The sequence below is a fragment of the Pundamilia nyererei genome, unplaced genomic scaffold, assembly GCF_000239375.1.
Source record: "Pundamilia nyererei isolate P.nyererei 1_Seehausen unplaced genomic scaffold, PunNye1.0 scaffold00090, whole genome shotgun sequence".
In the NCBI taxonomy this organism is placed as follows: domain Eukaryota; kingdom Metazoa; phylum Chordata; class Actinopteri; order Cichliformes; family Cichlidae; genus Pundamilia; species Pundamilia nyererei.
In genome coordinates, this window is record NW_005187491.1 from 313212 (window position 1) to 325540 (window position 12329).

General features: G+C 40.5%; 1 protein-coding gene across 1 annotated transcript; it reads right to left on the reverse strand.

Annotated features, from left to right (window-relative positions):
* Nucleotides 1–3846: 3846 nt before the first annotated feature.
* On the reverse strand, nt 3847–11767 carry nes (nestin). The gene is made up of 4 exons (XM_005739175.1): nt 10791–11767; nt 9738–9862; nt 7935–8008; nt 3847–7272 (listed from the first exon to the last, which is right to left on the reverse strand). The coding sequence occupies exons 1-4, from the start codon at nt 11619–11621 to the stop codon at nt 4451–4453; spliced, it is 3852 nt and encodes a 1283-aa protein (XP_005739232.1). The 5' UTR covers nt 11622–11767; the 3' UTR covers nt 3847–4450.
* Between the last annotated feature and the right edge of the window lie 562 nt (nt 11768–12329).

Genomic DNA, 12329 nt, shown 5'->3' on the forward strand with positions numbered 1-12329 from the left:
ATAATATCTAATAATCAACTCATAGAAACGTGAAATGAATATGAAAGATATGGATGTAATTTGTAGGACTGTATAATTCTTGTATATATGTATAATATCAGATGAGATCACATTAAATGGTTTCTGAAGCATTTAATATAATTTTATTAAAAAGTGAATGGACATTTGAATCTGTCATTTTGTGAAGACTACAATAGCTTCTACTACTATTCAACCAGCTGAATATGAACTCAGAACTACAGGTCACAACTTTTGCTAATATTGTTCTCGTGGAGGATTAGAGCTTTGATTCCTGTGTCATTCCTGCAGTCTCACTCATCCTAGATTATTAAAGCAACTTGCAGCTGTCATCAGCAGATTGCACAGCGCGGTGCAACTTCTGTTCTATTTTAACACTGCCTGGAGCCTGATGGTTTGATAGGTTGGATATGATAGTGATATAATATGCTCAAGAGTCTTTAAGCCTTGTCCACACACAGATAGATGCTTCTGTTTAGGCTGGACAGAGCAGGGTTGAGATGCATATGGAATATTTGTTTTAGAGGAACAAGGTGGAGAAAATGAAAAACAAGTGTAATACTTAGAGGAGATAAATAATAGATCATTGGAGTGCAACAAGAACCTAATGACTTACTAATAATATTGGCTTTAGAGGGTCTTATGAGTTAGTCAATGTAACAAAACATAGAAAGTTAACATACTGTGCATGGTCTAATCTCCAGAAGTGTAACAAGAAGTAGCAGCACAATACTGACCACACCCAGCTAAAAACATTCAACTTGAGTTTGCAGTTTGGGTTTAAGGAGTTGGTGTGCATGACTTTAGCTTGTATAAGTGGGGTAGGTTTACCTCAGGTGGTGGAGCAGGTCATCTACTAAAGGTTGGTAGTTTGATCCCTGGCTGCTCCATTCTGCTCTCCAATGAGGCAAATTGTGTAAAGAGCCATGAGTGCTCAGAGTATAAGCGTGTTATATAAAATCATATATAAGAATTAGTCCATTTACCATTAAAATTTTGCATACAGGCATTGTTGTATATGTTAATTAACAGGAAGTTCATGCTGGAACTCATCTCTGCTGACGGTTACATGATTTTGTTGTTTATTCAGTTGTCGGGTTTTAAGCTTGTCAGAGACGTGTGGGGATTTATGTTTTAAGCATTTAGTTTATGTTTTATGTGATGATCAGGTTAGACTAATTGCAAGAAAATTAGCTTTGGTTTCTAAATTATTGTAGCACATTAATAAATTACAGTTATGAGGTCAGTGGCCTGAGTGTTAACAGGACAAATATTTCTTTAGTTTGTGACAATAAAAAAAAAACAACTGCGTAGAGAAAGTGTTTAAAATGTAAAGTGGGTGAGAGATTCTCTGTTGAGAATCTGAACCAGCAGTTTCACCTTTTTCATTGTTTTATGGTAATTTATTCAGCACTGAATAACACAGCAAGACATCTCACAACTGAGCAAGATTCAGTGCTTATATTTATGGTCCCCAGAGAAAAACTATTCATTGATATTATTGATGACATCCTTTGATACTATGCAAGTTAACGCTCTGTGCACATCACCATTTTCCATTTGGGGGATTGATTAAGGATAAAATTAAAGATAGCATAGTTCAATATCTAATAGCAATATTAAATTGATTGTTTGAATTTGAAAAGCAAATTTATGACCTCAGAAAACAGACACTTGAATTTCTTTGGCTTGTGTCTCATGCATTTATTTTAAAGACAGCTGCATGTGACACAATGGATGAGTGTTGATTTATCTCTTGCTGGACTTTAACATTGGCACCATCTGTTTACTTAGGCTATATGGCTCATATGTCCATGATGTCTTTCATGATGTAAAGGTGGTCTGAAGTGGGAGAAACCTCTTCCTTGGCTCTGTAGCTGGCTCCTCCATTATTCATACCAATCAAGAGTAAATCAATGGAGATGGATGGTGGTTAGCAGATGACAACTGGGGCACATGTGTGCAAGTACTACCACAAAGAGTTCAATTCTCTTATAATGGATTTGTAGAAACACACCTCCCCCATGTTAATCAACAGTGACCAATAATCAATAATTGGTCACAGCTGTACCTTTGGTTACCAGTGTTAAAACTAACAAAGAATTTCAATCAAATTGTATGTATTCCTTTAAGGTAGTTGCCCTTTAGAGAATAAAATTATGGCAGAAATCCAGAGAAAGTACCTGTGGTTCAGTTTGCAAGAAACTGGAACACAGCACAAATTAAACCCACCACAACTGGCTCTAAAAGTATTTTGTGTTTCTTATGGTCTGCGGGGTACCCAAACATGCTGTAGTTGTGCTGATAACTTACCTCAAACACAACAATACTTCATTAGTAGCCCAGATTGTGATCACTAGGGAGCTTGTTAGTCAAAACTTGGAATGGAGTATACACATGTTGTTGACAGTATGTTTAACCCTCAGCAACAAGGTTTTTCTATGTTAAGCTGCCAAGGAATATAATGATTCATGCTGCCATCAAAAGACAAATCCAACCACGAAGATGAATAGTGGTCACCGCTGATTTGTGCCAAGTTTCTTCAAATCTGAAAACAGAGACAGGCTTACTTTAACTACACAGACACTTGCATATGTGCAACGTCAAAATTTAAAAAGGGGAGATACCAATATGTCACATTTTAATTATTAAACATAATGTGGTTTGTAGTCAGCAAATAGCAAAAACTATATGCTATGTGAATAGCTTTTGTAACAGATCTTAAATAATGAAATAGTGAAATAAGTGAAATTAATGCACAGATGGGACACAAGCCCAAATCAACTCCATTTAGCGAATGTCTCAGCTTATGTGTAGTTGCTCTTGCTGTTCTCCTCTTAACAGATTAATACAATTCTTCTAGTTTTATTTAGTGACTGAAGAGAGAATGTCTTTGGTAGAACAGCTCTATTGATGGGTGGAGAATAGGAGCATGCCAGACAGCTGCTGTAATGCCATTCCAGCTCTTCAGCTTTGTCATCCTGAATACAACCGTCCGCAGTTTCCTTCCTAACTGAATCTCCCATGGGGCAGATATGGGCAGTGAGGAGGCGAGCACCCACTGAAATAGCCATCATTGTTCGGTAAACTGACTAATGAAAGACATGAGGGGGGTAGGGGGAGTGGGGGCGGGGTTGTGAAGGAGAGGAGATGAGGTCATACATTGTTCTCTTTCGTACTTTTCCCCTGGTCGCCTCATGGGATGGCTGCATGCTTGCGGAGAGCCTCGGTGGTGCTTTGTTGTCTCGCCTGCTTCGAGGTCAGTGAAAACTGGGCTGTTGCCAAGTCCAGGCACATACGAGCTTTACTCCCTTCTTCCATGCAAACCCCAAAGGAAATGGAGATGGATGTTGCTGGAAGGCGGCAAGCAGCTGCTTTTCTTGACCTTCTCTTAAGAATACAGCTGTACTCTAAAGGAAAAGTTCAGCACTTTTGAGAGGCTTGTCTCATTCACATCAAACAGCTTTTTGTTTGATCTGATTTAAACCCAAATATAATCTACTGGTCATTTATTTGTTATTAAAAGCTTAATTTTCTTATGTTGGATTCTAGCCTGCAGGAAGGTTCTGTAAAAATGTGTAAAAAGTTAATAAATTCAGGTGCTAACTGATATGTTTTTGTAAAAGGCTAATAAGATGTTAATAATGTTTACCAAAAACAAACTTGACCATTAAAATATTTCAGTTTAGCTTTAACCTTTACTAGTGATAAGTAGGAGTATATTTACACCAGTAAAAAATGTCATTGTGATGTGGAATTAAATGCATGGATGAGGGGCACTGTGGAAGCAAATAAGTTCAAAAAGACAAAAAGACAGAATGTCTAGAAGCTATTGTTTATTTTGGAACTGGAACTGTACCGCAGTGTATTATATATTTTCATGAATGGAAAAACCTTTATTCTTTGAGATCAGCCAAATACAAACACAACTATCTGCTTATCTAAACTGATTTATGCCATTTTACCACCAGTTATTCATTTTACATGTGTAAAACATGCACCAAGTCAACTCTGGTCTAGTTAAATGAAATAACTCACTAACAGAAACACTAGCTGCCTGTCGTTTCTTTGAATAGTAGCTCGACAAGTAATTCTACCCTTCTGCTATTATTGATTCCCACTAGTCAGTACAATCAGATTAGCAAACAATCAATAAATGCTTTGACTTTCAAATGACATTCTTTGTTCTTTCATCGTGCCGTTCCCTCATGCAAAAGCCCCCAATCTTTTTCCACAGCATGCACACTAATTGACTGAAACCTTTAAACAATTAGGAATGAGGAAAACGTGAAACACAGCAAATGCTCAGTATGTTTGTAGACAGAATTGGCACATTGGTGGTTAGCGTCACTAAGGAGCGCACCAAGGCACAACTTTGGTTTTAAAGAAAACACACTTTTGACTAACACTACATCTAAAACTTCACACATTTTTATGCTGGTTCCTCTCCAGATGACCACAATTCAGCTTCAGCTTCAGACTCCTCAGAATGAACCAACTCCCCCTCGCTAACATTTCTACCCAACACCTGCTTTACTTGTTTATCCATTTGTTCCTGCTCGCTCTTAGTAGTGAGCGCTGACTCAATATCCACCCTGGACTTGCCGTTGAAGGCATTCTGGTTTTTTGTAATCTCCCAGACTAGGTTGTCAACAAATCCCAGATTCTCATTAGTTTGCTCAGCTGCTTCATTGCAGGCATCAGCTGGTTCACAGGTGGCACCGCTCTCTAAAGAGGACACCCAGAAGTCACTCTTTATGCCAGAGGAAAAGAGACCATTGAGCCCATTGTTTGCTGGATCATTTGCCTTAAAAATACCATTTTCATCAGCCGTACTTTCATTGGGAATCTCAAGGGGCTCCTCCTGGTGTATAACATCATCCTCGTTTGGGGTTTCTGGCACTTTTTGACATTTATCATCATATTCAATCTCATCCCTGGCTTCAGAATCCTCTCTTGGGTCTCCTAGAACTTCCCATTCAGCTTCAGGAAGCTCCTGGCAATCTTTATCACTCTCATCTTGTTCTTGAGACTGACCGATAACTTCAAGAGGGAAAGCATCTTTTACCTCGTCCTGAGCTGCCATATCCTGCACATTTTCCTCATCTGTTGTCACGAGTAACACAGAATTTGGATCCACTGAGTTGTTGATTTCTTCCATCTCAGGACTGCTCATAAATTTGCTAAATCCAGACTGATCTTCTGCTATATCAGCATGCGTCACCATGGACACATTAGGCCCACCCTCTTCTTCTCTTTTCTCTGGGGTATCTTTCACTTCTTGATCTTCATAGTGGATGTCCTCTACATCCAGAATGTCTATGTGATGCGTCATATCCGCCAAATCACTGACACTTGGGTTTTCAGAAGTTTGATCGATAATTGTAGTGGAAGATACAAGTTCATGGTTCACCTTTGTTCCAGTCTCACAGTAAGACATGTCCTCTTCTTCCTCTGTTATCTCACGGTCAGACTCGTCATTCGTGTATAGCAGTTGGTCGCCGTCTTGCTGCTGCGCAAAGTGAGCACTAAAACTGTCTGTGCACAGATTTTCTAATTCCTGCTCCACAAGTTTGTCCGTTTCCAACTCTTCGTCATAGGCTACATTTGCAGGTACCATGTGTTCTGTTAGTTCTTCAGTTTCTTCATCTGAATGTCCCTCACGGCCATCTCTGATCCCTTCTTCTGCACTTTCTTTATCATTCACCTGGATAACGCGCTCACTTACAGTTGTACCGTCATCATCATCCCCATCTTTGATATGAGTGTAACTCAGATTATATTCATCATCCATTGTTTCTCCCTCAACTTCTTCACACAGATCTTCCATTGTTCCAAATTTCTTTGCCTTGCTTTCACTCCACGTTCCAGTTCCTGTCTCTCCGATCTTTTTTTCCTGCTCACCTTCACTGGACTCACTCTCATCCATGTGTGACGCCTGAGTGTTGGCATCAGTCTCATCGCTTTTGTATCGGATCAGAGGACGAGTATCAGCCAGAGTGTTATCCTGAGCATAACTGTCACCCTCCACCTCAGTCTTCCAAGACATGGAAACATTTTGAGAGTCTTCATCATCATCATCTCCTTCATTATCAGGAAGTGGAACGAGTTCTTGCTCTAATACAGCGTGCTCTTGGTCATCTGCTTGCTTGTCAATCAGGGAAGAAGTCATAATGTTGCCTTGCTGTACAACTGTAGCAAAATCCTGCATAATGCTTCCTTTCTGCTCATTCACTTGTTCTCTTGCTGATATGTCCTCCTCTGGTTCAGCATGTTGTCCTTTTACTTCATCATTTGTAATGCAATCGTCTTTCTTTACATCAGTCTTCCTCTCTATTACACTATCCCATGTATCCATCTCTTCTCCATCAGGGTATAATTTATCTTCGACATCCATTTGGTTTGTCTCTATCATAGAACAACTTATTTCTTGTTTTATTTCAGTTGGATCGACATCATTTGTAACATTTTCATCTAAATTTTTATCAACAGCTTGGTTAAAAAAGCATTGAGATTCTGGGCTGCAAGGCCTGGATTCGGGTGTCGGTTCGAGCACTGCCTCTGTTTCAGAATCTGAACTCTCTTCTTGAATATGCCCTGTATCTTTGCCTGTACACACTTCCCTTACACATGCATCAAGTGGATCCTGTTGCTTATATTGCTCTTCAGCTTCCCCTAACAAAGCTACATCCTCATCAGACTCATCTGGGAAACTGCTGGGCTCTTCTTTCAAATTTGCATGATATGGTGTATATCTGGGTGCTGTAAACTGGTGACGGCCAACTTCATCATTAAAGGATTGCTCAGTGCTGAGGGTAGATTCAACCTGACAACTGACAACTGACTCAACAATTGGCCTTTCATCAGAGCATTTAACATCAACATCGTTCCAGTCTGCTTCCTCGTCCCCTGATGGTGCTTTAGCATTAGTTTCTGGCTCATTAGGAGGCGACAAAGGCTCAGCATACGTGACTTTTTCACAAACTTCCTGTGGTCTGAAATTTTCAACAGCTCCATCCTGCATTATTTTTGGATAAGGGGTTTCCCATGTTTCTGCCTTTCTTGCATCAGGACATTTCTCTGAAGTCTTTGGTGTTTCATTTGACGTTACAGGTTTTCTACTTAAAAATAGAGTGGTAGACATTACTGTTGGTTCTGCTATGCTGCGAATTGATGAGAGAGAAGTGGTTTTGCGGTTAGCAGACAGCTGAGTCTGGTAATTCTTTTTAACCCCTTGAGAACTGAAAACTGCATCTGTGGAAGACAAGAGTGCAGCTCATGAATACACAATGACCTTAGCTACTGTAATAATAATGATGTACAACAATCATTTCAACACGTGTCATTTAAATGTTACTAACCTAATCCTTTAATCCTGACAGTTTTTCTACATGCTGAGGTATCTCCACAAAACATTAGTCAGTGTGTGTACTTTTCTGAGGAAAACTGGCATCTACAATGCGTTTTTAAATGTGTATTGAGTATGTGTATTGTGTGCTGTCAACCGGGTTTGGACACTAATGGGGAGATATTGATCGCAGTTTCCTTTCTCTGCTGTCTAAGTTACTGGAAAGCAAAGCCATATGGCTCAATAACCTTTGGGGACTGTCATAGGTGGCTTGCATTACAAGACCCAAAGTGCCTACCTCAGCCCTTTTAGTCAAGCCCCCCCCCACCAGCACCAGTCTCCAGTGTGACTAACGTGATTACAACTGAATCAAACATGTCTCCCTCTCTGAGGAGCCTTTACTTAGAATAATTTCAGCTATACTTTGAGAAAGGATGAGTTTTAAAGTAGTAAGAAGAGTGGACAAAAGCAAGAGGATTAATGTGACATGCTGTGGTTCTAAACAAGCCAGAGGTAAAATCAGTGGTGATGATGCTGCGGATGTGTTAATACAGTTTACTTTAATTACCTGTGATGGAAATGTTTCTTGGCTGATTTAACACAGACACGTCTCCCCTCAGGCTTTCACCATCCAGCAAAGCTCTGTGGAGATAGACAACAAGACACAATTACGTCCTGAGGTTCCCGGATAAGATTTGGAGGATGCAAACATGATGCTGCACATTGAGCTGTGGGTGGGAAGAGGAGCGAAGGGAGACTCTAGCTGTTCTCAAGCAGAAAGAAAAGACTGAGGTCTGTTGTTATGGTAATGAAGGAAAGGCAGTGCCATTGAGGAGCCATCTGCAGTGCACAAACCTCCTCACATACACAACAACAGGGGGGACTCTCATGAACACACATACGATGACAGCAGATTTTACAAGCAGCTCATGCAGCACTAATACAACTGTTTCCATTCTCATGTTTGAACCACTGTGGTTTCCATTCCAACACATACTTAAATAATTAGCTCTATTACAAAATAATTTCTTCTTTTTGGCATAGAATCACAATTGAACATGGTATAAATGACATTCAGATTTGTCCTCTAGTAATGTCCTGTCTCCATCTGCCCCCCTACGCTGTAATTCTAGACTCCCATAGCTGAGAAATTGGTAGCTTCTCACTAAAGGGTGAGGGTCAATATTTTGAGGGTGGGGTGGGGATGTGGGCTATAGAGCTTCATAATGGATAAGTTACTCAGTTCAAGGCAACAGAGGCTGCTGCTTCAAAGAAATGACCTTCCAGACAGGCTGCTCCCTCCGCGGGCATCTTTTCCTTTGTCAGTTTCTCTAACTACTGGAAGAGACAACATATACCCTGTTACTGAGCTTCTAAGTGGGTTAAATTAATCATGCAACACATAGTTTACATGGTAAACTGAGCTAATAGCTAAGCTGTATGCATGTGGAGTTTGAGTCAGTTTGCAATTCAAAACCTATTTAAGTAAATCTTTAAATCATATTTTTTCCACGTCAGTTTGGTTCATTCTTAGAGTTTTGCAGGAAAGCAAAAACACTAATTGTTTTGTGCATTAATAACCAATTTACAGACAAAGACTCTTTCTGAAAACTGATTTTGGAAATATGATAATTTAGCCATTTAGTGAGATTCTTCGAACACCTATCAAAAACACATGAAGCTGCACTTGCCTCTAAGCAAGTCAAAATCAACTGCAAGGTGCAGCCCCAACTGTCTGACATCAAGCAGCTCAGTGTTTCAGATCACCCTACCTGGTGAAGCAATATAGTTTTTACATTGCACTGTAAAGCACTGATGCTATATAACAGCAACCTGGATACGGGACGTCTAAGTCAATGCACAGGCCGACTTCTTTAAATAGAAAACGTACGCAGATCAGTCTAATGTTTCATTTTAAATCACAAAGAGCATGAAGCATCTTCAGCCACAGATAATACAGAAGGAAGGGGGGCTGGCAGACACAGCATTAGACAGTCTCTTTATTAATAAATAAAACAGAAGACCTTCTGCAAACTGTGTGAACCTAATGCAATAGTGGCATTGCGAAATCAGGTAGTACTGCTGATGAAATAATAACTCACAATAAATTTGACAGAGATAAATATGATAATTTTGTAACCACTAATCTTATATTCTGTTACTGAAGCACACAAGACAAACTTTATTTCACTTTGAAAGATACTCCATATGCAAAGTAACCCATTTCTTTGATACATTACACACTCATGAAAAAAATAGTAAAAAAAATTCTAAGGTAAAGTACACTTTAGCTTCTACTTCTTCTATCAGGTAGAAAAATAAGTGTTAAGGGTGCTTTAGAATTGACAGTGCAACAGGCAGTTCAGTGTACCTGTATGTTGCTACTTCGAGACCTAGAGACATTTTCAGCTGCGTCAGGCCTCGGTTCTCCATTATGATATGATCGATCTGTTGACCAAGCTCATGCTTCTCCACCTCTAAGGACTCCAAGTGCTCCTGCCAAAACAGGAAGCAGAAGAGGAAAAGGAAGAGGTTAAAAAAAGCATTGGAAAAGAATTCAGTGTTGTGCTATATTAAGGAGGAATAAATCTCTTTGTTCTTTTGCTTGTTATATGTGGTGGGTTGTTTACAGGCTTTTATTATTACTGCATCTAAGTTATTCAACCTGTTTTACTTATCACACTAGCATGCTTTTAGATTTACACACTGTTACAAGCAATATAACTGCCTGCTAGTGATCTGGGACCTCAGTGGGAGAAAAAGAAATGCCATAAAAAGTATTTAGTGTGGGTGCTTCACCCCTCAGACCTAACTGTGACCCAGAACTAATCCCATCAACCCCAGCCTATAAATATGTAGCCCCCAGTTGCTTTCATAACCAAATGTGTTCATTTCATCAGCATATAAAATGTGGATGCCAAGGGAGCAAAATCCCTTGGGGGGGGAGAGGACTCATAAATGCTTCCAAAAGCCTTTAGTGGAGCTTCTTGCGTATTTTGCTGGAGGCCTTGAATATTTCCAGGAAAATCTACATTCAAATAAAATGTATCTAGTATTCTTGTTCTTTTTACTGAGTATTTGATCTCTTAGGACATGGCTAGTCAAATGTAGTGACAGTAGATATCCACAGACTCTATTTTGTCCAGCTGTCACGAGTCACATGTTCAAATTCCACTGTGGTTTGTCCATTTGTTATCTTAGACTGTGACATTAACCACAATGACTTATTGCATATTTCACAACCAACACCCAATGATTTTGTTGGCATTCTTTTCCAACCAGTCAGAAGTTGCCTAATGTGTGAATATGCGGAACAATTTTCAGTTTCAAAGGGTAATAATTGGATTGAATATCATGTACATTCAACTATTGCAACTGTTGTAATAACTGTTGCATCCCAACATGTATGGATTGTTTCTCTCACCTGGAGCTGCTGCATCTCTTGGCTGTATTTGTCTGTCTGCTGGGCAACAGTTTTCTCCAGATGCTGTCTGATTTCCTGAGCTGAGATGATCTCCTTCTCCAGGGCTTGGAGCTTCAGCTGGCTCTCACGTTTCTCCTGGCCCACTTGGGTCAAACGGCTCCTGGCCTGGTTAAGTGACTCCTCTAACCGAGTCAGCTGGTCCTGATAAGCCTCTGCTGCCTCCTGCCATGCTCTGGTGGCACTCTGAGAGTATTCATGCCCCAGCTGAAGGAGATTCGGTGTATGGTTGCCCTTTTGAGAAAATGTGTAAGATAATGTAGCTCTAGAATGGGTCAGTGTGGCTTCCAGGTGGGCTACATCCTCCCCATGTGTTTGGATCAGGAGTCTCATCTCATGCTCCAGCTGGTTGACCTTCTCTCTAAGCCAAATCTGTGCCCTCTGTTCCTCCTCCAACTCCTTCCTGCTTTGCTCCAGCTTTGTCTTGGCCTTCACTTTTTCTTCAGCCTCCCTCTGTCTCCACAAGTCCAGCGCTTGAAGTTCCTCAGTCAACTTGCCAACTTCCAACTCTGTGAGGACCCTATCTCTCCAGACTGCATCTACTTCCAGTCTTGCCTGCCGCAACTCTTCCTCCAGGCCTCTTCTGCGTGTCAAAGCACCTTGATTATTGTGTCTCATAGCTTGTATCTCCTTTGCAAGCAGCATGTTTTCCTCCTCTAGGAGTTTAACTCGGTTCAGGTAGGTCCCGAGTCGTCGATTTAGGTTCAGCATCTGCTGCTTCTCCTCACCCAGGTGGTTGGTGTGGGTGGTCCTTTGTAAACTGTGGAGCTCCATGTCAGTGTTAAAAATAAGAGATATGAAAAACTGAAGCCTCACTCAAAGGTATGCTGATTAGAAATTGGCAACTGCCTATATCCCTGTATCCAGGCCTGAGACAGCGTGAGAGTGAGGCTTCTGGGAGACCCCTGAAATGTGACTGTCTGCAAGAGGGTTTCCTTTCATACTAGGCTTAATGAAGGGGCCGGGCACATGGACAAAAGGGGAGGGGGGTGGAGAGGGAGGAGACTCAAGGCTGGAAAGGGAGAGGAGGGGAGAGGAGAGGAGAGGAAGATGGATGGAGTGACTAAGTGGGATGAAGGAAAGCAGATATGAAATGAGATAGAGGGTTGGAGTAGCAGGGGTGGATATAGCAGTGAAAGGGCAGAGAGAGAAGCAGTGATCTAATTTATAAAATTAACTCTTTCACCACTGGCACTTTTTTCTAGCTGAATTTGAGCTGAGCCATGGAACCTTCCATACTTCCCTCTCCTCTGTATCCCACTTTATTAGGAATTTAAACCTTTAAAGGACTCAGTGTCAATACGTTTTTAGTTTAGACTTCACAGTATTAAGCAGACTGAAACAAGTGATCTTGAAAACCCTAACCAACAGTTAATACACATTTTTCTTTAAATAAATCTGACTAAATTCACAGTGACGTATATGAATCGTTAACCCTGATAATGCAAAAATAATATGAGCTTATGAAATCCATAACCTTAT

What these genes read in the sequence shown, in the direction of transcription:
- nes (XM_005739175.1), bottom strand. Translation starts at nt 11,621, where the DNA reads ATGGAGCTCCACAGTTTACAAAGGACCACCCACACCAACCACCTGGGT. An exon ending in AAGAGATGCAGCAGCTCCAG is followed by an intron (nt 9,863 to 10,790) that starts GTGAGAGAAACA and finishes CTGTTTTGGCAG; the next exon opens with GAGCACTTGGAGTCCTTAGA. An exon ending in AAGAAACATTTCCATCACAG is followed by an intron (nt 7,273 to 7,934) that starts GTAATTAAAGTA and finishes TGTCTTCCACAG; the next exon opens with ATGCAGTTTTCAGTTCTCAA.